Source organism: Astatotilapia calliptera, chromosome 15 (genome assembly GCF_964374335.1).
Source record: "Astatotilapia calliptera chromosome 15, fAstCal68.1, whole genome shotgun sequence".
NCBI lineage: Eukaryota > Metazoa > Chordata > Actinopteri > Cichliformes > Cichlidae > Astatotilapia > Astatotilapia calliptera.
In genome coordinates, this window is record NC_137436.1 from 26374255 (window position 1) to 26398545 (window position 24291).

General features: G+C 45.0%; 1 protein-coding gene and 1 long non-coding RNA gene across 3 annotated transcripts; one reads left to right on the forward strand and one right to left on the reverse strand.

Annotated features, from left to right (window-relative positions):
* Positions 1–1601: 1601 nt before the first annotated feature.
* tiam2b (TIAM Rac1 associated GEF 2b) lies at positions 1602–22410 on the forward strand. 2 transcript variants are annotated; one of them, XM_026142674.2, is made up of 23 exons: positions 1602–1739; positions 3217–4299; positions 6354–6822; positions 7429–7607; positions 8715–8939; positions 9946–10131; positions 10219–10362; positions 12973–13038; positions 13173–13251; positions 13382–13471; positions 13706–13930; positions 14162–14256; positions 16372–16560; positions 17237–17305; positions 17396–17521; positions 18048–18156; positions 18237–18416; positions 18536–18654; positions 18746–18854; positions 18939–18997; positions 19687–19777; positions 19881–19968; positions 20054–22410. In XM_026142674.2, the coding sequence occupies exons 2-23, from the start codon at positions 3223–3225 to the stop codon at positions 20598–20600; spliced, it is 4521 nt and encodes a 1506-aa protein (XP_025998459.2). In that variant the 5' UTR covers positions 1602–1739; positions 3217–3222; the 3' UTR covers positions 20601–22410. The 2 variants fall into 2 exon arrangements, with proteins under 2 accessions (XP_025998459.2, XP_025998461.2); XM_026142676.2 differs by having other exon boundaries at positions 14180–14256.
* Positions 13668–14833, reverse strand: LOC145420335 (uncharacterized). The gene is made up of 2 exons (XR_013901634.1): positions 14430–14833; positions 13668–13919 (listed from the first exon to the last, which is right to left on the reverse strand). It is a non-coding gene; the product is annotated as an uncharacterized LOC145420335 (long non-coding RNA).
* Positions 22411–24291: the final 1881 nt, after the last annotated feature.

Below are 24291 nucleotides of genomic sequence, written 5' to 3' on the forward strand. Positions count from 1 at the left end.
TTCCTCATAGCGTGCCATTGGGTTTAAGGTTAGCAAAGATGCTCAGACCTCAGTGTGTGGATGGATTAGCTAAAGTTTCCCTTAATGAATTGTTTCAGATTAAAACAAACATTTTAAAGGACAGAAGCCATGATGAGCACAAACATTAGTCCTTTGAAGATTCATGTGCTGTGAGATGTAGTACCTTTAAGAATTGGCGGTTGAAGGCCGGATTGATCCGATTTTTCTGATCTGATCGGGTCTTGACCTCCTCAGACTCAACCCAGGGAGCACTGACGGACGGAGTGTTTGCTCATGAAGCTCCAGGACACTGACACCTGGTGGGAGGTTCCTTAAATCCTTTCTTCTCTCTCTAATTAAACTTCTCTCGCCCCTCTTCATCTGTCAGCTGTCGAGGTTTCTCTTCACCACTTTCCGTCTCGGTTCAGTGGATAAAGGTCAAAGGTCAGCGATGCGTTTGGGAGCCAGCAATGCGTTGTGTTGTCATCTTCTCTCCTCTCTCGTCCCCCGTCCTTCCTCCTGACCTGTGGGACAGGATGGGTGTCGTCCTGCCCGAGCTAGCTGTCTGTACACACTGAAAATCAAGTCCACCATGACCTTTGACCCTTCCCGTGCTCACTCAGGAAATAAGTCCAGGGAACTCTTTATCGCACTGCAGAAGACGATTAATGATTTCGTCTTTTCTGGGGGGTTTTAGACACTGCTGACGAGTGCAGCTGCAGTGGAAATCAGAGCAAACACGACAGGAAAAACGAATCTTGGAATAATAATTAATAATAATCTCAAACAGAAAAAGCTTTCCTCTGCTCACAGATGTTAGTAGCTCGTTGCTGCCTCACTGCACACAGGCCGGCTGTTAGATCCCAAACTGTTGGCTCGTTTCATTCACACAGTGTTTTTGTCATGCAGACTGAAGCGATGCATCTCTGGGCAGTTTGGGGATCATGCTCACGTGATGAGTCTGTTGAGTGGGCAGAGGCATACTCTCCTGTGGAAAACAGTCTTTTTCACATGTTTGGAAATATAAACATCACACTTTGATTCTCTGGTTGGTTTTTGTACAACAGGCTTTGATCTACTTTTGCTGTGAGTTAACACAAAGATCTCAGCAGCTCTCCAATCAAACATGACTTGTGTAATGATTTTTCTATGTGCTGCGTCTGTGGGTCTGAGTATCGTTGGAGCTGAGGGGGAAGGTGATGGTCATATTAATCAGTAAGGACTGTAATTGTCACTGGCATCCCTTCGGTTTGTTGTCCCGCTGTGGGAATGTGCGGCCAGATCTCTGGGATTACGCTGAGGGTCTTAAAATTGCTCCTCTGTGATGACCTCAGCCTGCTGCTCGGTTACAAAAAAATGTCACAGAGAAAACAGAGAGAAAACGTGGAGAAAATTGGTCAGCATTCCTGAAAACCAAAATAAACAGAGGACGGAGCGGGGTCTGGTTTTCAGGAAGAAAAAAAACTCAAGCGGAGACGTCATGGAAGGGGAGGAAGGGGAGGGGTGGGGTGGGGGAGTCGTACAAAAGGAAAGTCTGTGTGCTGACCGGGCCCCTCCCTCTCTCTGTTCTCCTCCAACAGATGAGCCAGTGCGAAGAAAGAGGGCGATCCACATAGACTAACACAGAGGGGGAGGGAGAGCGCGAGAGCAGCCGGAGCAGAGAGCTTCATTAGAGACGAGAGAGAGGAGGCAGCAGGACGGAGGATGAAGACGCTGCCGAGGGTCTGAAACACAAACAGGTAAAAAGAACTTTATTCATTTATAAAAAAAAAAACTTTGTTTCAGAAATCTGTCCTCGTTAGATTAGTTCCTAAAGGTTTACAAGAAATGTCACATTTAGATCTCTCCTCTTCACTTTCAGTGAAAATTGATTTTTCTGATTGTCCGACAGTCAAAGCTCTGCTGAGCAGTTTCATTAGTCTTCTGAGTCTCAAATTAAAACTCCAAATAGTCCTGCTGTTTTCTGCATTTTTAGTTTGAGCAGCAGAGCAGTGTGAGCAAAGCTGTTTGCAAGAAAATTTCAGAAAATTAAAGTTTTAAAAGTTGTGAATGAATGTGTGAAAATGAATAGTGGGTTGCACAGAATAAAGAAGAAAACATATGTGAAGCACATCAGCAGTCATGGTGTCAGAGCAGCAGGTGGTACTGTGAGCTGTGCAGACTCGGTTCAGGGTCAAGGGTCATGCTGCAGGCTCAGGTCACTTCACTCAGAGAACGTGTAAAAATGGTTTGACACACAGCAAATATAAGCATGTTGGTCCAAACTTAGTTTCCTTGGTTCACCTGAAGGCAGCTATTAGGTTAGCTGTGTGCTTAATGTCCGTGATGAAGCTCCATCGTATGTTTGGTGTTCAGTCAGATCACAGTTTTAAAGGTCTTTGAGGGTGATAAAGGAACCGGTCATGTGACTTAACATCAGCAAACAGCAGTGTGTATACATCCAGCTGGTGCACTGAAGGTCTTCAGGATGTCGCATTGATAGAAACGGTGCAGTGATCATTTCTGTGTGTGTGTTTGAGCAATCGTCGTCTTTTGATGGTTTGAAATTTGCATTTTAAAGCCTCAACACTTGTCTGTAGAGCTGGTTTGACCGTTTAGATGACCTCCGTTATCGGCTCATGCTAATACAGCGAGCTGTCCACAGGCTTTTAGCATGGGAGGCACTGACTCATGGCTGAAGCCGGCCTCAAGTGGCCACCAGAGGAACTGCAGCTGGACGGCTGTCTTACAAATATCATCTGCAAATCTACCAGAAAATAAACATGTGACATCTGGGTAATATTGCTGTGATAAGGAAGAAGGAAGTTTAGATGCTTCAATTATTTTGTGCATTTGAGAATGGACTGCAGTAAATGAGTGAATGTTTAATGTGTGTTCACAAATGTGGGGTCACTGAGTCTTTAACTCATCTTTGGCTTCCAGTGGGACTGATTATAATACTGCCCATAGTATTTGATGTAGTATTTTAGTACTGACTGTAATATTTAATGTAGTATTGTAGTGCTGACTGTAATATTTAATGTAGTATTGTGTGTAGAAATCTCTGTTGCTTTAATACATGCTGTGTGTGTGTGTGTGTGTGTGTGTGTGTGTGTGTGTGTGTGTGTGTGTGTGTGTGTGTGTGTGTGTGTGTGTGTGTGTTTGTTTCCTGGCTGTTGTGTCGCTCGTTTTTGTGCCTCACATCTGATGATGTCATCCTCCTCCATCCTCTTCCAGGTCATCATGGGAAACGCAGACAGCCACAGCAGCTTCGTCTCCCCTGCCAAGCCCTCCTGCTCCTTCAGGTTTTCCTCCAGGAGGGAGGAGGTGACATCGGCTCGCAGCTGGTGGAGGAGCAGCCAGGGAGGCTGCAGGAGCCGAGGGAAAAGCTACCTGAACCACCCAATGGCCAGCTCACCCTACACCTCATGGCGTTACGAACCAGCCCCTAAAGCGGCCCGAGGAGGCGCCAAGCTGAGAGGGGGGTCTCCTCAGAGGCTCTGCAGGGGGGAGTTTGGGGGGGGTGAGCGGGCGTCTCTGGAAAGCAGCGGCAGCCCAAAGGTGCTGCTCAGCAAAGATGGCAGCATGAGGGTGGAGTTCACCAAAGCTCGGGTGGAGCCAGAGAGTCTGAGTGGGCTCCCCGCCATCACTGCCGCAGCGACCACCACCACGAGCGCAGAGGTGTCACTGCGCACCAGCAACGGCAGCTCGCTCAGCTCCGATGGCTCTTGGTACGACTCGCCATGGGGGAACAGCGAGCTGACGGATAACGTGTTTGTGTGCAGGCAGAACGCGGACAACAGCAGCGGCTACACCACTGCCACCAGCAGCAGCGGCTACAACACCTTCTTCTCCGCTCAGGGTGAGGACATCTCACCTGGATTTAGCTCCAGCCTCCTCTTCCCCACCACAGAGACTAATGTATTCACTGCCGCAACTGCAGGTTACAACACCTGCTCCTCTGGCCGGACGGAGGATAGCGGCATTGGAGACTCGGAGCTCCTGCAGCCGGACCTCACGGATTTCAGCCTGATTTCAGCTCCTGGGGTTTACAGCAGTCACAACACGCTACCCGCCTTCCCCACCGACGCTGGGACCCCCGCCGGGGAGGCAGCGCTGCTGGATGATGTCACACAGAAAGAGGAGGGATCAACCGGTGATATGGAGGAGCATTACTCCTCCTGCACGCTGCCCTGCCGAAATGTGGAGTCTGCGAGCGCCGCCTCTGCCAGGAATAACCGAAAAGACTTCCTGAAGAGCCGAATCAGACGTCTGAGCGACTGGACAGGAAGTCTGAGCAGGAAGAAGAGGAGGATCCAGGTGAGAAACAATAAGATGATGAAGTCATGCTGTGGGCGGAGCTCAGTGGTTTGCCACCTGCTGATGATGGACAAAATGACATCATTTTTTGTTTTCTGACTTTTTACATTTAAGAATGTTGATTTTCAACATGAACTGACATCCCTGATAAAAGTGCACAAAATCATAATATTTTTTTAAATCTTTGAATTCTAGTGTTTGACAAAGTAGAGGTATATGTTTTTATCACTTGAACATAATCACAGCCTGTAAACAAGAAGAAAGAAAGAAAGAAAGAAAGAAAGAAAGAAAGAAAGAAAGAAAGAAAGAAAGAAAGAAAGAAAGAAAGAAAGAAAGAAAGAAAGAAAGAACAAGGTCAATAAAGATCATCAGAATATCTTAAAATGTCTTCAAAGTAAACTCAGTCTAAAACAAAACCTTTAAAAGTTTTTATAAACTCATTAGTAGATCATTTTTTAATATATTCTGAGAAACTTAAAACTGGTTTTAAAATTAATATCTTCCTTAATCCTCAGACTTAAACAAGTCGTCGAACTAGATTAAAGTCTCATCATGACTAACAACATTACACATGGAGTTAAGTACGAACGCCATTTTCAAACATCATCACACATCAGTAATCTGATGGTAAGCTTTCTCTGTGAGAGCTGGTCCAAAAAAGCCCGGCTTCCTGTTTACAGCCAGCAGAATGAGGTCACATCCTGTCTGCAGTGAGGGAGCTGGAGTAGTGAAGCTTGTTGTTCGTGCTTTTTAACTCAGTGCTGATGATGACGGGAATAATGAAATCAGACGCTGATGTAGTTTCCTCACACTGGAAACCCCAAACACCCCACCCCCCACAACCTGGGTAACCCCCTTACATCAGCGTGACCTCATGAGGACTCGTTTTCCCACACTTGAGTTCCTCCAGATGCACGTCAAACATCAAAGGACTGACGAATAAACTTTTATTATCTGCTCTCTTGATTGTCTTTGTTTCGTCTGCAAGGTTTTTAAGATGTTTAACCCAAAAAGCTTTCTTTGCACTGCGTCAACGTTTCACTGGAGTGCCGCAGTCTGTGTGCCGGATTATTAATTACAATCAGAGAACTTTATTAATCCCAGAGGAACAAAACAGAAACCCTTTGAAAGCATCAGTCTAGCTTAAATCCTCTGCAGCTTTGTGTCACAGTCACAGGAGAATCCATCTTTGCTCTCTGAGATTGATGTCCTAGTGATACATCACAGTGGACTTTTTATTGTTCAGTCTTTCCGGGGCTTTGATCCCGCTCATCAAAAACAAATCACAGTGCTGGAGGAACTTTGATCTCTTGGAAAATTCCTGGAGCTTTTCATGGGAAAGCACCAAAACAAAAACATCACATAGTGACACTGGAGAAAGAAATGTTTGGGAACCTGGAACCAGACCGATCTGAGGGCTTACGTTTCATTTACCCCTTGTTTAGATTTCCATGAGGGCTTGGCTCTGCTCGGCCAATCACAGCACTGTGTTTGATACGGGGGAGTTTGATACAGTGATTGCATGGACAAGCACTTCAGTAAACATCCAGGATCCTTTAAGTCCACTATTATCTCAGGAATAAAAGACCTGCGTGGTAGATTTTCTCTAAAGAACAAACAGCTTAACGCCCTGACTGATAAGAACTGTGCGTTTCTGTACCAACTCACTCTGCCTGTCTATAAACAGCAAGTCTCCACATGTCGTCACTGTCACTTCACAATGACGGTTAAATGTGGAAAACTGCTCAAAAGTGTTGCACAAACCTGGACGAGTCACTCAGTTGGAGGTTTAAAGTAAAGTCAGAGCGGGCATCAAACCCGCGCCCTCTAAAACCAGCAGGTTGTCTTATTGGCTCAAGAGCAGTGATGGATTGTTTGTTTAACGCTGACACTGCAGCGTGAAGCATATTCACACCCCGTTAATGCTAACAGAGGGGAAAATTGTGGTTTGGAATAATACTGCCTGGTGCTGGGCGCTGTGTTTGAGGGCTGCCTCTAGTGGCCGCAGACGGAATCACAGCAGTCAAATAAAGTCCTCTCTGATTTCTCTGCAGGAGCCGTTTGCCACCGACACAGCCGATGTCTTCATCAATGGACTGAATGCTGTGGCTGTTAGCTGCAGCACGCTGTGTTCCTCCGACCCTCTCCACTCCCTGAACCACAACCAGTTCCCAACGCTCCACTGCGGCTCCTCCAGGAGTCTGAACCAGAACAGTGATGCTAAGCGGCAGAACATCTATGAGAACTTCATGCAGGAGCTGGAGATGGGTTGCAGCAGTACGGCTGACAGGACGGAGCCATCAGAGGGGGACGGAGACGAGGGTGAGGAGGACGAGGAAGAGATAGATGGGGATGTGGAGGTGGGAGAAGGGGAGCAGCTGGATGTCCTGTTTGAGAAGGAGCAGGGTGTGGTGCGGCGGGCCGGATGGCTCTCTTTCAAACCTCTCATCACTGTTAACAAGGACAGAAAGCTGGAGCTGGTCGCCCGCCGCAAGTGGAGGCACTACTGGGTCACACTGAAAGGTACGGCCGCCTGCAAGGACCAGAAAACAGAAAGTTGAGTTCAAGTTTCAGGATTAGATCAGTGAAGGGCAGAAAACTTGCGTAGGAGAAGTCTGGTGATGCCTTTAGTGCCTCTGCTAGAGCTGAAACCAGGCTTATGCTGCATACAAGGCAGCAAAAGAGTCTTTGTGCACCTGAGGCACAGTGTGAGTTTCCAGGTTCCTCAGTGTCACTTTCGGGTTACATTAACCAGGATGTTTCCAGTTAGGCAGTGGGAAGGTCTATAATCAGCTGGCTGATTATAGATTCAGCATGTTTCAGGAATTACTGACGAGTAGTTTTTGAGTTGACTGTTAACCGACCAACAACTATTTATCACTTCTGCTCTCAGCACAGAGAAGGTTAGGACTTCTTCTTAAACCAGAGGAGTCGCCCCCTGCTGGGCATCAGAGAGAATGTAGGTTTAGGCACTTCTAAATGAAACTTGATTTTAAAAAAAAGTGTTCTGTTTCATGTTAAACATTTTACTGAAGTCTTTACCATCTGTGGCATCAACAGCTAAAATTTATAAATCTCTGTGAAATAAACTATTTAACGTAGAATTAACGATGGATTTTGTCTGTTCAGGTTGCACTCTGCTGTTTTACGAGACATATGGGAGGAGCAGCGGCAGCGCCGACCAGGAGCTTTCTCCTCGCTACGCTCTCCTGGCTGATGACAGCATCGTCCAGGCCGTCCCTGAGCACCCAAGGAAGGAGCATGTCTTCTGTCTGAGCAACTCGTATGGAGACGTGTACCTGTTCCAGGTGAGGGAACCGCCAGCACACTGAGAAACATGATTTTACTGGAGTATCCTTGAATGCAGCACCAGCATAAGCAGCTGTAGTGTTGGGACATTTCTGAGGTTTTCTCTTCATTCTTTCATTCTGTGATCGCTTTCCTCCAACTGCTGCCTCCATCTTTTTTCCCATCGCTGTGGCTCATTTGTGAGCAGCGTGAATGAACGGGGTGTGGCGTCACACCAGCATTTGGTTTTCTCACCACAAACATCCACACTGTGGGACTTTCTCTGCATGTCTTTCTGTTGGTAATGACTGTGAGCATTTCCCCCTCTGCTGCCAGCTCCACACCACCCACACCGAGGAGCAAGCAGACAAACAAAGAGTAGATTTTACTTTTACTCCGACAAAGAAGAGGAGGCACAGATGTGTCGAGGCCCCGGATGAACTCCTGGCGTTCCTTCTAGTTGATCTTGAATGACATGAGCGGCAAAAGTCTGGATGTCAGAGGTCAGCGGGGATAAAAAGAGAGGCCGATTATTACCTGTACTCTCGTTGGTAAAGGTGATGTCATCATGTAATTTAATCATTTATTTCTGTGATCACCTCCTCAAACTTTTAGGAGCTCCTCTTGATTCCCAGAGTCACTCTGACTAATGCAGCAGAGTCTGCAGACACACAAATCACCTTCCTCCCAGAGGAGGAGGTGGAGGTTTTGTCAAGGGCTGAAAGCAGCTGAAGATGACGAGCGGAGAAGGCTGAAAGCCTGCTAATGGGAATCACGACACCCAGCTAATTACTGCAACAAATGTTCCTCTTTACGATGATGACTTGATGAAGAGCGAGCTTTAAACCCTGCCACACGCCCCTTCGTAAACAAAAACAGCTGTTAACATCAGGACATTAAGTCTGCTGCTTAAACGCAGAAACCAGACCATCAGAGGATGACTGAGTCCTGCTTCCTGCTTTCAGCAGCAAATTTACATTTAAAAGTTTCTGTATTTAAGGTTTTTGTTGTTAAAACAAAGCGCAATCAGCAGCTGAATATTCAGAGTTAATAAAGCAGGAGGCTCAAAGTTTAATACTGTTCTGTTGCTTAAAATCTGTCTGACTCCATCTTGTCTCGCCCTCCAGGCCACCAGCCAGACTGACCTGGAGAACTGGGTGACGGCAATCCACTCGGCGAGTGCCTCTCTGCTGGTGAAGCGTCAGAAGAAGGAGGACACACTGCGCCTCCTGCGCTCCCAGAGCCGCTCGCTGCTCCACAAGATTGACATGGATGGGAAGATGAAGAAGATGGCCGAGCTGCAGCTGTCCATCATCAAGGAGCCCAAGAGCAGGAAGGCGGTGGAGAGCCAGGTGAGTGCGGGGAGAAGTGGTCCGGTCAGGGCGGACAGCACGTTGGTATTATCACCTACACCGGTCCTGAATATGGGCAATGCTTTAGAATGACCCTCACAGCCATCTTTGAGTGAAGCACACATGAACATCAGACCCGACTCTCGCCCTGTTGTCTTTGAGCTTCACGATACCTTCAGTGTCTGAAGTTTGCTGCTGTCTCTGTGTTTGTTGCAGAGAAATTAGACGATCCTGAAACTGTGCAGCAGACTGTGTTTCAGTTTAAGGGTTTCTTTTCTGCTCAGCATCAGTGTGAGTCAGTTAGGTTTCATCAGCATTGCTTCAACGGACATCAGGTAACAGCTGTAAGAGGAGAACTGTCAGTAAATCTTGATGAACGTGCAGTTTCTGAGTCTGTGGATGGACTTTGTTGTGCCACAGATTAGCTTCAGGCTGTTTTGCGGGTTTCTTTGTTCTTGTTGTTAATTTCCAGTGACAGCAATGTGCAGACAGAGAACGTATCATTTAGCAGCCTGCTAATCTTTCCTCTGAACTGTGAAACTGATCCCAGCGCTGCAGTTTGAACTCTGAGATTAGAGGCTAATCTTCCTGCTCAACATTCAATTACACATTTACTGAGAGGGAGGGGAGGGCAAACAGAGGAGGAGAAGGAGAGCCTCGATTTATTGGAGAGAGTCCAGCAAGAGAAGAGGAAGGAGGGGAGGAGAGGAGAGGAGATGAAAGGGAGGACAGGATGGAGGGATGAGGGATAATGGGTGATAATCACACAGTAAGGGACAAAATAACTTCATCACAACAGAGACTGAAGCAGGAATTGACAGCAGCAGCAGTCTGCCCCACCCAGGAAATACACTTTACCTGATGAGTGAATGGAGAAAAGATGGCTTCTCTCAGCGCCTTGCCATGACTCACTGACCATGTTTCATGGTTTTCATGGCCGTCTGATGAGTTATTATCATTGTTTTATACAGAAGCTGTGTTTATGTGTGACCCTGTGTGTGCTCAGATCCAGCAGTGGGAGCAGAATCTGGAGAAACTGAACCTGGATCTGTTCAGGCTCAGGTGCTACCTGTCCAGCCTGCAGGGCAGCGAGCTCCCAAACCCAAAGAGCCTCCTCGCTGTGGCCAGCAGGCCCTCCAAGAGCATGCTGGGACGCCTGGGAGTCTTCTCCGTGTCCTCCTTCCATGCTCTGGTAAGTAGAGGCTCGACGCTTCCCTTTTTTTTAAAAAAAGAAAGGAAGAAGGAAATTAACCAAATCTGCCTCTCTGGACTCTCACAGGTGTGCAGCCGAGAAGAGGCCACACTGAGGCGGCGCTGCCGGTCTCTTTCGGGAGGAAACCGGAGGAGGGGTCTGCCGTCCTCCCTGAAGGTCCTGGATGATCTCAACAGGCGCGGCAGGGGTGGCAAACACTCAGCTCACCAGGTATTACACTGCACCCTTTTCTTGTCCAGTTCAGTGCTGTAGTATGGTGAGAGGCAGCGTGCACCCTTCTGAAAATAGTTTGAAAGGTGAAATATTCACATGGAGTCAGAGACAGGTTTAAGAAACGTTCTACTCTGAAGTCTTTTCACATGGACGACTAAAACCAGCTCATCTGATTCAGGCTGAACTCATCGTTCCTCTCTGCTCTCTAAAAACAGCCCAGAAGAAGCGTGCTGTCATCTGTCGTTACGAGGCTAAGTTTAGCCTCTCCTCAGTGCATCATCCAGCTGCAGTTACCATCATGCCTGGCTCCTGACGGTCCCCTCGTGATAAACAGTGGGTTATTTTTGGCCTCTGAGGGTCCGGAGGATAAATCTGTCAGCGCCACTTTGCTTTGTCGTGGATTCTCGCAATTCAACTGAGCCGATACACGCTCAGTGGAAAAACTGCCTCATAGTTTCATAGCTGCAGCGTCTGCAGGATCGCAGCACGTTACCTGCTCCCTCCTGCCCTTGAGCAAGGAACTGCGCAGGATGCTTCCAAGCAGTAACTCCCGCTCTGAGCCAAACATCTGTGGATACCTTGGTGAGGGGAATTCTAGCCACATTCTGCCTTTGTTCGACTGAGAGTCCTGCTTCGAGCTGAACGCCTAATCAGTCAGCTGTTTATTTCATCTTACACAAAACCGACCAATCAGAGAGCTCAGAGGGCTTTTTGTATGCTGTCCTGCTCTTGAAAGTCAGAATGATTTATTTCCAGCAACTTTTTATTACCATAATTCATTTTTCTTCGAAATGTAATGAATGTAGGGCATAATAAGGCCTTCTGAGCTGCTGCACCTCTACTTGTTGTGTGTTGAAGCCCAGCAGACGGTAACACAGAAAGGTCTTTCTGTGGACAGAGACGTCTTCAGGCTTGATGGAGGTGTTCGTAGTCAAGCCTGCGGCAGCTTGTTCTTTGTGCTGAGCACTTGTGGTCAGACAGACCTGCAGCATGTTTGTGTGCAGCTGGATCTCCATTCCGGTTCTGCTTTCAGATCAGATCTGATGCTGCAGGCTGTGGTTTCCGGGTGGAGCAGCTCCACTAGAGGACATGTGGAGCTGATTGCTGCTCGCTGTGTCAACTCTGCAGGAGATATACACTTACCGGAACTCGCCGCCTCCATTTCACTGCCATGTCGGGGGGTGGGGGTCATTACTGTAAAATCCTTGATTCCTTCCAGAAAACAGAAGTTTTCGTACTGACGAGTGTTTCCTGCTTAATGTTGGTCTCCAGTCATCATGTGACTCACTGTGTCCAACCGTCCACTCAGACCACAGTTACGACTGTTGTGGATGTTTTAAGGTGGTGTCGAGGAAAGGCATGCGAGTCCACGATGATGATGATGCCGATGTGTTCAGTGTCAGTCGGTGGTCCCAGACTCCAGGCAGGCTGATGGCGGCTTCACAAACCTGTAATTTCAGTGCAGCTCAACCTGCTCATTTTTTCCCATGATTCCCTGGGGCTAATTTAGGTTTTGATGCAGGACAGAATTAAACATCCCAAGTCTTTTATCATTTTTAATTACGTTTAAATATAGGAGGGAGTATTTTTAGTTTGTCTTTAGTCATGACTGTGTTTGTGTGTTTGTGTTTGACTACAGCAGTACATTATGTGGACTTTGTAGAAAGCAGCTCACTGGTTAAAGATCATGACGCTTACAGAAGTCGCGTCGCTCCTTTGAAGCACCGTCAGGAAACACTCGGGTGGATGTGAGCGACTCTGAAGCAGGAGTCACTGATCTTTTGCTGATTAAGCAAATATGAAACAGGTTATCGCTCAGAGAAAAGACGACTCAAGCTGGAAGATGATGTGACACTGATACTTGTGTTCAAAATTGTCACCATCAAACTCACCAAGGAGGAAAAGGAGGAGGAGGTGGGAGAAAGAGGAGGAGGACAGTTTGTTTAACTGCACAGCTTTTTGAGGACAACCTTCTGAAGAGGAGGAGGTGGGAGGAGGAGAAGGAAGGGGAGGAGGTGATTGAGAATTAAAAGCTTCCAGGCTGTTTTATTCTGCCAGGATTTCTTTGTTCCTGAGAGTTAATCCTTCACAGGAGGCAGGAGAGGACTCCAACACCTCCTCTCCACATGACCTCCCCACCAAACCCCACCTCCTGTTGTCACATGACCTCCACCTTCTTTCTTCTGCTCCCCTTTTAACCTCCTTCCTCCCCCTGTGTCTCCTCTGTATCCCACTGTTCCTCTTTACCCTTTTGTCTCCATATTTCATCTCCTGTGATCTTTTCAGCCAATCAGAGCTCCGGATTCTTCACAGGCTTTTCTTATTTTCCAGTCCACCTCGTCGCTTTAAGTCCTGTGGAGAAAGTCTGAATTTTAAGAATCACCTGCCTATTAGTTTAATGATTTTATAGTTTTCTGCCTTTAAAGCTTCAGTTTATCTATGTTTTTATCAAATGCATTGATGATTTTACTGATCAGAGCTTATAGAAGCTAATCGGTTATAATAACTGAAGGTAAACCTCGTAGGTCGCTCAGTCCTTTAAAACCTGTGCTGATGAGTTAAAAGTTTAATTGAAAGTAAAATTCTTCCTCTGTGCTTCTTCTGCAGAATCTGGACTGCGCTCCCAAACAGATGGAGGCAGCGCCCCCTGCCGGTCATAGTGCAGATCTGCCGGTGTGTTCACTGACTTACCTACAACTTCTCTTTAATTTTTTTCTGCGGGCAGAATGATGATAATTACTGGATTTGTATTCACATGATTCCTGCGAGGTCATTCTCCCAGTTCACTCTCCTGTGTGTGTTTTCAGTTGCGTGATGAACAGCAGCTTCCAGCTGTTGGTGTTTTTACTCTGAACATCTGTCGACCTGACGGCCACAAAGACTTCGGTGAGAAAGAAAAACTCATCACTGAATAAATAAAATTCGTATAAAAACATGACTGGTTTGTGTTCTGAGAGGATAAATAATAAGCATATTTACCTGTGTGTGATGTGCTTCTTCTTCTGTGAATCTGCAGGTTTTGCAGTGACGGGTCACGTGGACGGAGCGGGAAAAAGTCATGTTTTTGTCAGCGAGGTGGACCCGCTGGGACTTTCATCCAGAGACGGTAAAACAGAGAACGGTTTCAGGTTTTATTTTGAGGGAGACCCTGCATTTCTGACAGTTTGAGGTTTTGAAGGTGTCCAGCGGGGGGCGCTCGAGGCTCTGCTATCAGGCTGTCACCTGTGCAGCGCTACACCTCCAGAATGGGAAAAACCCTGTCTGTGTTTAGGATTTTAAAAAATGTAGAAACTTTAAAAAACTTTAAAAGATGCAGTTTAATTTTTCTGTTTCCAATCAGGCCTCAGGGCCGGAGACGAGGTCCTGGCTGTTAACGGCGCTCCTGTGTCTGGACTGGACCTGGACCTCCTGCAGAGTCTCTTCAGACATCAGAAGCTGCAGCTGCTGCTGAGGAGGGATGAGTCACCTGAGGCCGAAGAGCCTGCCGACCTCTGGCCCGACCACGCTGACCCCTTCCATCCCGGCCGCCAACCACCGGCCACGAACATCCACACCTGGATCACAGGTACAGCAGAGACGCTCTGGTAACAGCATCATAATGTTCAAACACATTTCACATTTATATCAAACCGATTTCCAGTTTTAAATATAAACTCAACCATTTTAGTCACAGCTGTTTTATTGATCAGATTCATTTACAGAAACCAGAATCAAAGGCTTTTATTGTGAAGGCCAGTTAAAGCAGCAGGAGTTCTCCTGTAAAGATCACAGATCACATTTCTTCTTCATCTCACAGATTCCTTTGTCATCACAGATGCAGACAGCATCCTGCCTCCCGTTTTCGATGACACTTCTTCGAGGATACCTCAGGACACCAAGCCCTCAGAGGAGGTGAGCTTCAGTCTGTGACAGTCTGAGAACATCTGGATTTTTTAAAAATGGTTGTATGTTATTCATGACCAAGCCACTTGTGTTTTGCTTTGATCGGCGATAACCCCGTCATATGAAATCAAGAAGTTTTATGAGGATGTGATTGGTTTCCAAAGAAGGCAGCTCAGACTTACCTGCAGAAATCCTCCTGTGCCTCCTGGAGCTCCACCCCCCACCTCTGTGCACATGACCTTTGGTCAGCCTGATAATCCAGCTTACACAGTCAGGAGTGTTTGTAAAGTCAGAGCTGAGGGATTAACGTTTTTCCCTGGAGAAACACAACTTGTAGGTGCTGTTTTTGACCGCCTCTTCATTTCTGACGACGGCGGAAGGAGTATCAGGTGACCTCCGGCCCCAACTGATCCTCTTCGTCGTTGTTTCACTCCTTCGTCATGGGTGCTCTGTGCTGGGTACTGCCGATGGAGGAGGACTGGGAGACTCTGGAGGAAGAGGAGGAGGATGGAAGGGAGGTGTTCCCCGGGGTGGGGCTCCTGGAGCGGCTGCTGAGGCTCCTGGACAAGGTGGCAAGCTGCCTGGGCTGTTGGCGTCCCGCTGACGGCGTCGTCCTGCTGGTAAACGGGCTGCTGGTTGGTGTAGAGCTGAAACTTGGTGTAGAGGAAATGATCACAAGTGTTTTCTGTGCTTTAGATTTTCTCAGTGTGAGACGGTTGTGCACGCCACTATCACAGCGTTACGTGTACAGACGCCCACAGGACTATGTTGTACCTGCTCAGACAGAAAGTAGGACAATAGGAACAAGTCACCACCTGAGAGAATGTCAGCACAGGACAGTAATCCCAGCCTCAGATGTCCCGGGCGGCTCAGAGTCAAACAGCTGCTCCTTCGTGAAACAGTTTAGATACCTTAGGACTGACGAGGATCCTCCTGGAGGAGCGGGAAACCTCTTGTTGAAACATCAAGTAACATCAAATATTTGAGGCTAATATTCCAATTAGTGAGATAAAATCAACTATAATCACCCTGAAAAAGCAGAGATAATTAATTGATTTAAAAAATTAAGATAAAAACAAGTCCTGGAGCTCAAAAGTGAAGCTGTTAAAAGGTTCTTCTGTTTACACAGCATCTTTTGATTCTTCATGAACTAATTGATTGTTCGAGTTAATAAAACTGTCACGCTGTGATCGCGCTAACCTAAAGATCTTCATCTTCAGTGTTTTTGGAGTCAAAGGTCAATCCTGCACTCTCGACCATCCAAAGACTCATTGGTTTCTTTCAACTCGACTCCAAACAAGCACCAGTTGCTGCTGTTTAGGCCTTTGATGCACTTATTTGCACATTAATATCCCGTGTTTGATCATCTTCCAGTTCATTATCTGCTCTGCTGAAACCTGGAGGTGGGTCTTTAGTTCTTCATCGAAACTGCTCCTCACCTCCATGAACAGTTGAATTGAACATGTCTGGGCAGTCTTTTCCCCACATGTTCAGATCTCAGGGCACTCCTCCTTCCTCGAGTTTAAAGTGCAGCGACGCTTCCTCACCGCTTATCAAAAGCTCTGCAGCTTCAGGGTGAGTGCATTGGAGCTCAGAATTCATCAGGCTGTCGGCGCTGCGTTAGAGGCTGGCAGCCCAGATTATGATGACGGATGAGGCAGCCAATTGGTTAGCAGCTCGTCCTCAGTCAGGGTCATAGCAGCAGCGGCGCTCAGACTGGGAACAGGTTTGTGCTTGTCTGTTTGGATTTTGGTGTTTGTGTGTTTAACCTCATCTCTGGCTCAGCGGCTTCCCAGACCTCCCCAAAATCCAGCAGAGAGATTAACCTCCTGCTCCACTGATCCTCGTTCTCCTGACTCAGAGCCACAGTTCTCTCCGGTTTGTCACTCAAGTTTGAGTGTGAGTGGAACAAAAATCAGTTACTGGACTTCCACCTGGGATCCATGCATCTTCTTCTGCTTATCTAATTCACGGTCATGTGGGAGCTGAAGAATACCCCAGCTATAATAGGACCGGGGGGGTGGGGTCTGTTTTCTGATTTTTCTTCTTTATTGTCAAGCACATGAACAGTGGTGTTGTCCTGAATGATTTCATTGAGCTTTGGTTCCTGTGTTTCCCTCCCAGAACTTAGACCAGGTCTACTCGCTTTACCAGACCTTTCCAGAAGGCCAGACAGGAGATGGCGACAACCCCAAAAACCCGTACGGCAGAGAGGTCAGCCTGCAGCCGGTGAGCCCCACCCACCTAAGCGTGTGTCAGCGTCTGCGTAAGGTCATCCAGGAGCTGGTCGACACCGAGAAGTCCTACGTCAAGGTCAGAATACAACAGCAACAGTAGTACTACTGTGGTACTACTGCTAGTACATCTGATATGTTAATGGACGCGTTTTGACTCATTTTCAGCTCCATGTTTTTATTCTTTGTCTCTACAAGAGTAGCTTTGCATGATTCAGTTCAAAATAATCCTTCCTTATCTTATTCTGGTCCTTCAACCTTTTACCCTCTCCTTTGTCTGAAACATGCTGTTTTAGCTCCTCCCACTTATGTCTAGATTTCTTCTGATTGGCTGCCCCTGATATTACCATTTTGGGGATTTCCCCTCTCTGTGACATCATACTAAACCAGGAGTAGAAAAAACTGTGTGAAACTCCAGTTTTTTATCAGTTTATTTATAGAATAAAATAAAACAGAAACTATTTTTTTTATGTTAAAGTGATAAAGAAATCTATTCTTATGATTTTACACACAATTTGTACAGTTTTAGTTTTAAATGGTTGTATAAAATGGGTCCCTTACAAATATTAAAAGAATCTGCTATATTAATATTTTTGTCTTAATTAGAGTGTATGCTTAAACATCTTTATATCTTCAAACCTGTGTGTTTAAAACTGCTGGAAAGATCTTACTATTTGATTCGAGCCGATAATTAAATTTGAAAAAAGAAATTAGACTTTGATTAATATCAGAACATTTTTTTGGTTCTGTTTCAGGATCTCATCTCTCTGTTCGACATCTACCTCACCCCCCTGCAGAAGGAGACGTTCCTCAGTAAAGACGAGGTAAAGACGAGCCGACAGTAAGTGACGGTTGTGAAGTGAAGGTTGTGGTTGTGACTCTGACCGCAGTGTGTCTCTCTGTCACTCTGTCAGATGGAGGCGCTGTTCGGCAGTCTGCCAGAGATGTTGGACTTTCAGAGAGTTTTTCTCCAAACGCTGGAGGAGAGAATCGCCGCCTGTCCGAACTTCAGCAGCCTGGAAACCCCCGAGCAGTTCAAGGTGAAGGTCCATCAGCTGGTTCAGACAGATTTTATTTCCTTCATTAATTTTTTTATTTTATTCTTTTTGTTTTAGTTGTGCATGCATGCAAGTTTTATTGTTTTATTTATTTAAGCTCCAGTGATTTATTTTGGCCCTGTGATGTTTTACTTTTATGCATTTTTTTCCCCAATTGTTAAAACTGATATATTTATTATATACTCCATTTCGGGTCCATTATTATTATTGTTATTTTATTTTTTACTTAGTTTTTTTATTTTTTAATAATTTATTTAATTACATTATATACATAGTATATATTTTTTGAGATATTTTGTCTTTTCCCAGTTTATCTTTTTTTTAATTTTTTTGTACATTTTATTCATTTATTAACTCTATTTTATTTATTTTAAGCTGTTAACATATTTCTCCTTTTTAAATGTTTCAATATTTTAAATGCGGAATTTCCATATTTTAATGAACAAAAGTTTTTATTTGCTTGTTCGATGGGTTTAGTTTTTTCACACCTCATTTGTGTTTCATTCAGAAACTCCTCTTCCCATTGGGTGGATCATTTCTGTACTACGCCGATCACTTCAAGCTCTACAGTGGCTTCTGTGCGAATCACATCAAAGTCCAGAAAGTTCTGGAAAGAGGTGAAAACACAGTCTGAGCACTTTAAACTCATTTAAGCAGCACTCCATTTAACCTTTAACCCTGACCACCTGTGACGCAGCCAAAACAGACGCAGCCTTCAAACAGTTCCTGGAGGCCAGAAATCCGACCAATCAGCACTCGTCTTCCCTGGAATCATACCTGATCAAACCTGTTCAGAGAGTCCTGAAGTATCCGCTGCTGCTCCGAGAGCTCGTGTCCCTGACAGATGCAGAGAGCCCCGAGCACACACACCTGACAGGTAACCCAAACATACACCTGACAGGTAACCCACACACACACCTGAGAGGTAACAGACCTCACAGTATTGTATTTAAACATGTTTTGTGACCAGCTGCACTTCCACTGTCATCCACTCAGAGGCGCTGCGAGCAATGGAAAAGGTGGCGAGTCACATCAACGAGATGCAGAAGATCTATGAGGATTACGGCTGCGTGTTTGACCAGCTGGCAGCAGAGCAGAGTGGAGCCGACAAACAGGTAAACACAATGACACACACACACACACACACTTGAGCGTCACCTGTGTGCATCACGTACCCTGAAGGGTTTTTTTTTCCTCCACCCTCAGGTGACGGAGATCTCGATGGGGGAGTTTCTGGTCCACTCGTCGGTGGTCTGGTTGAACCCACTGCCCTCTCTGGGTCGCTTGAGGAAGGAACCAGAGCTGACGCTGTTTGGTGGGTGAAGTCTCTTCTTCACACTTCTTTACTTGCACAGGTAATAACTGATGGAGAATAACACAAGTCTGTCTTTGTCCTCAGTGTTCAAACGAGCCGTCATCCTGGTTTACCGTGAGAACAGCAAACTGAAGAAGAAGATGGTGAGTGCACGTCTACTCTTCATCTCCTAATTTGTATAACTGAACAGATTTGCATGTCTATTTATACCAATGTAAACAAAAAAATACAGTGACAAAAAAATTAACAAAGTGTTAAAAAAATGATATTAAAAATGCAAATCTGTCAATTAAAAAGTAAAACAATATGTGTTATGTGTTAAAGAATATTTAAAAATATCAAAAGAATATCAAAATAATGATCATAACAAAGATATAAATCCCATAAATGAAATCACTTAAAATTTCCTTTTCAACTATAATATTGTTGTTCTTTTCATTTTTTGATAAAGTCAAACCAAACATATGAGAGATAACATCACATTTAAATAAATCTAAACACTGTGAGGTTTTAAAAGAAAGATGGAGGCCAAAAATGTCTAGTTTTTAAGTCAAATATCAATAAAAATCTATTTGGCTTAATCTGTTTTTTCCTGTATTGGCAGTAATGGGCTTCCATACAACTGCTGGTTTCTATTAATTTCTTCAAAGATCATCTCAGAAAAACTTTAACCTGGTTCTGGAGAGATGATCTGCTTCTTTGTCTTTACAAATGTAATCCTCGTCCTTGATTGGCTCCTCAGCTGTAAACACATCAACGCGATGTCACTGAATAAAAGAAAAAAACACCTCCACCTGTTCTTGTTGTCAGTTTTTATGTTTTTTTCTCACAGACCTCGTCCCGATCAGCTGACCTTGACCCCTTCAGATTCCGCTGGTTAATCCCAGTTTCAGCGGTCCAGGTCAGACCGGCTAACATCACAGGTGAGTGACCAATCAGAGTGAAGTTTGTTACTGCAGTGCTGGTGCAACAGCTCTCCAGCAGGAGGCGCTGTGACGGTCTGAGCTCACTGTGCTGTGTGTGTAGGTTCTGAGGACTCATGTGTGTGGGAGCTGGTTCACAGTCGGTCTGAAGTGGAGGGACGACCAGAGACGGTGTTCCAGCTGTGCAGCAGGTACGGACAGCCAATCAAGTTCCTGTGGTGGTTCTCGACTCTGTGCATGATGATGTTAAGCTTCAGCTCTGTGTTTGTATTTCAGCGGTTTGGAGACAAAGGCCAGCGTGCTGCGAGCCCTGCGCTTGCTCCTCAGAGACCGAGCTCCTGTGGGATCCCTGAGGAGGAGCAGGCTGTCTACGGCTGAGAGAAGCACCTCCTGGAGGAGAAGGCAGCAGCGCCACTCTGACACCCAGAAGACAATTCCTCACCAGCTGCAGGAGAGCTGCAGGTCTGACGGCGTCCTGGGCGACACATGCTCAGAGCCTCTGCTGCCGAGCCACGCCTCCAGCTCCAGTGCCGCTGCAGGGATGAGAGGCAGACTCTGCTCCCTGACTAGCGAGCTGGAGGCCCAGCTGCAGAGGCTCAACTTCAGAGAGGAGGAGGTGGAACAAAGAGGGACATCTATAAGTGAGGAGGAGAAAAATAAGCGGAGCTCTAGCCTACGGCGAAGTCCTGGAGATCTGCAGGACCTCAGCAACCTGCTGGAGAGAGACTTCAGCGTTCAGAGCATGACCTCCATGATAAACGAGGACTGCTTCTATGACCCCCTCCTGGGGTTACAGACGACCGCCGCCATGCCCGCAGTGTAGGGACAAAGCTAACATGCTAACACAAGGAGGATGGTCACAATGTGGGGAGTCTAAATAAATCCAGACGATTGAGCTGGAAGTTTATCACACCTGCTCCACAGACCTGAACATGGAGGTCCACGCTGACCAAAAGGTGCCATCTGACGAGGTTCGGGTCATTTTCGAGAGTGTGAAGCAGCTTCATTCCTCACACATCGCCTCCTGCAGGTCATCACAGGTCACTACACCAAAGGAAATGCTGACAGACTAACTGACCCTTTGAGAGGATCTTCATCTCTCCAACACTTGAACTGTTCTCAGTGAGACAATGAGATAGCAGGACATCTGTCCAGCCCTCTGATTGGCTGCGAGATTCATGACACTGAAACCTTCAACAAATAAAAAAGGTCTGGAGGTGGATTGATAACAAATTTTTGTACAAGAGGAAGTCATATCAGCCAATCTGGGATTTTTTTTACTGATCTCTCTGATTCAGCATTAAAAGCTCACCAGTGATTTAATGGTAACAAAAATAAACAGCAGTCGAACGTCACCGGAAAGTGAGAGAAAAGAGTCTGACAATAAAGTCCAAGAAAAATGTAAATTTAAAGAAAACGTGTAACACTTTGAAACATCAGTTCATGCAAGTTCTTAAATTCCTAAAATTCATTTTTAATTTATGAATTTTTTTTGTTTGTTTGTTTTTAGTCTCAAAAAGAAATTTGATTTGTTTATATTTAAAAATAAGATTTTATTCTCATAAAATTACAGGTTGATCTCTCAGAAATGTGACCTCTTTCCACAAAAGTGCACCTTTATTTTTTTAAATATCAATATCATTACCTGTTAACCTTTAAAATTACCGTTATTTATGCAAAAAAAACCCAAAAAACATTTGGCAAGCAGTTTTTAGTTTTTTCATTTAAAATTTTTTTTGAGTGTTTTTTTTTTCTTTCTGAATTTTTTTTAATTTTACATTTTCTTTAAATAAATTACTTCAGCTTTGAAATAATACATTTATGTTGCCCTCACAGTAAAACTTTATTCTATCAACATCTTTAAATATAGCTTTCTCTAAAAAACAATTTTATCTTCAAACTACTGAAATTCCTGCATGAAATTCAGCCTGAAAAGTGTCTTTTTCTTTACACGAGTTTATAATAATCTGTCTTTTAAAATGTAAATTTATACCAAATTTTTCAACTTTATTCTCAGTCTTTTTTCTCTAACAGAGGCTCTGAAACTGTAGACCCATCTCAGGCATCTCGCTAACACAGCTCACAAACCTCAAAGAACAAACAGAATCATTTGTCTCAGAGACAAACTGCAGACCTCACAAAACTTTCCAGAAACTGGAGTGTTCTTTCTAAAAATTCCTCGAGAGAACATGGTGCTCAGTTCTTTTCACTTAACCAAGCGTCTCTCTGAAGGGTCCAACCAGCTCAGTTTCATCTTGTTCGCTAATGATGGACCAAACCGAATGTTGGACTTGCTGCCTGAACTCGGCGACAGCTGTCAAACTCTTGTCTTGTAAATATTCTTGTGTGCAGCACTCATTTTGAACTTTTCTGTCTAACAGAGAAACTTTCTTGACAAAAGCAGTTTCTGGAAAAATCTGGAGCTGCTGGATCAAAGCCTTCAGTCGAGTTTTTTTATTTATATATTTGTAATGTTTTGTTGACCAAGCACTAGAGAGACACCAGTGTTTTTATTTTATATTTGTGTTTTATATTTTCTAAAATGTTAAAGTATTTGGTAATTTATTTTCTTAAATATTTGTTCAAGGCAAATAAATGAAAAAAATATTTAATTAAAGATTTTTGACCTGAAATGCTCCTCCTATTGCTGTTTATTCAGTCTCTGAACAGAAAACTTCAAGGCCTTGTGACCAGCTGAAACCCCCCTGGCAACCACTGGTTGCTAGTGGGTGGTTAGCTGCGGCTAGCCGTGGTTTGCATAGAAGACGCTGACTTTTCTCAAAACTCGCCCCAGCTGCTCACTGAGTAGTTGTAAAGCTGTCAGGGAAAAAACAGAAAAGATTCACTGAAGTGGATTTGTGATGCTGCAGAGCTCTGTCTGTGCACTGCTGAGTAAAGCTGAGGTCCCTGTGCTCTCTGCAGGTCTCATTATTAATGTAAAGAGATAATAAAATCTTATTCTTTCAGAATTTGTATGTGTCTTGGGCAGCTATCCTCCCCTTGCCTCCAGTTCTCCACTTTGCGCTCTACCCTCCAACATTAAAACACCGACACCTTGTGCAGCGGTCCACGAGCTACAGACACTCTACAGGCATACCTAACCCAGCAGACTCTCGTTGTTCTTGTCATGAAGTCGTGTTTCTTTCATGAACATTATCATTTCCTGTGATGATACTCAGATTTCCTCCTTTCACTCATTTCAGTCTGACTTCACCTTCAGGGGAACAGGACGCTCAGCTCACTTTTGGATCTATAAATTAAATTTTAAAAAGCAGTGAAGGTAAAATCTGAGTGTGTGTGTATGGTGTGTGTTGTCTCTTCAGCTCTTGTTGCCAGAGTAACCGCTGTAGAAAAGAGGAAGAAAATTGGCACATTTATCATAAATTTACAGCTTTTTAAAACCTTTTAAAAACTCTGCATCTATTTGGAGACTGAACAGCTTGCCTCACCAAATGACATAATTTCAGACCTTTGAAGGCTTTAAACACTCATCGCTCAGTTCACCTAATGGTCACTGAGGAGCTGAAAGCTGGTCATGTGAGGATATTTCAGGCTCCGGTTGCCTAGGTGAACTTCTAACGTGTTTATTCACAGGTCGTATGTCAATCAACAGTGTTTTTCACTCTTATTGGACGTCTCTTGAGTCGCTCCCCGTAAAGTTCATCACTAGCTGGGTTTTGACTATCTAAGAGGGAGATAACTTGTGGTGGTGGCATTCTGTTTCAGCCCTACACTTGAAATCAGAGAGCTCTTTAAAACAACCTGTTTATTCAGAAATATAGTGTGATAAATATATATATGCACAACTTTGTAGTATCTAGAATAAAAGCATTTCTACCAGTAAAAGAGGAGAGACTGTGCAGCTGAACACACGCAGCGCTCCCTGTCCTTTGTTTTTTTTTTATTTATTTATCATATAATCATATAATCCTATCATTATTTTTATTATTTTTTTTATCAGTAATATAAAAAAATCCTCCTGCACAGTTACTGTCACGTCAGGCAAAGAGCATCGGCAGGAACATTTAGACCTGATGTTTCCATCTGCAGCACAGAGACAGAGTCAGGCTTCTGTTAATTACATTTAAGACTTTTAATCCCGACTGAGGAACCTCTGAAGACCTGCAGAGACCCCGAAAGAGCTGGGGGCCTGATGAAGCCCCGGAGTTTTTAACTTCACTCTCGGCTTTCATAGTCAGTGTGAGCGGCAGGACATTTAAACACACATACAGGACAGGAGCTCACAGGGTTTTAGCTTAAACTCTCACCATCCATTCGGAAAGCTTGAATACTTTGATGTCAGAAGCTGTAAGAAACTGCTGGTGGTGGGAGGGCTCTGTATTTGTTCCCTTGAATTTGAGACATTTTTACATACAAAAACCTCTGAGCTTTTTATATTTCTACTCCTTGGATCTTGTTTGATTCCCTTTTCGTGTCCAGCCTGTCCCAGTTTCATCTCCGTGCTTTGTTACCCTTTTCGTCTCCCCAGTTTTGTCCCCGTGTCGTTCTGCTCT

Bases quoted from the DNA above. Each gene is read 5' to 3' on its own strand.
- tiam2b (XM_026142674.2), top strand. From the start codon at position 3,223: ATGGGAAACGCAGACAGCCACAGCAGCTTCGTCTCCCCTGCCAAGCCC. The intron at 16,561-17,236 runs GTCAGAATACAA...GTTCTGTTTCAG, and splicing joins CCGAGAAGTCCTACGTCAAG to GATCTCATCTCTCTGTTCGA. The intron at 18,157-18,236 runs GTGAAAACACAG...CCTGTGACGCAG, and splicing joins CCAGAAAGTTCTGGAAAGAG to CCAAAACAGACGCAGCCTTC.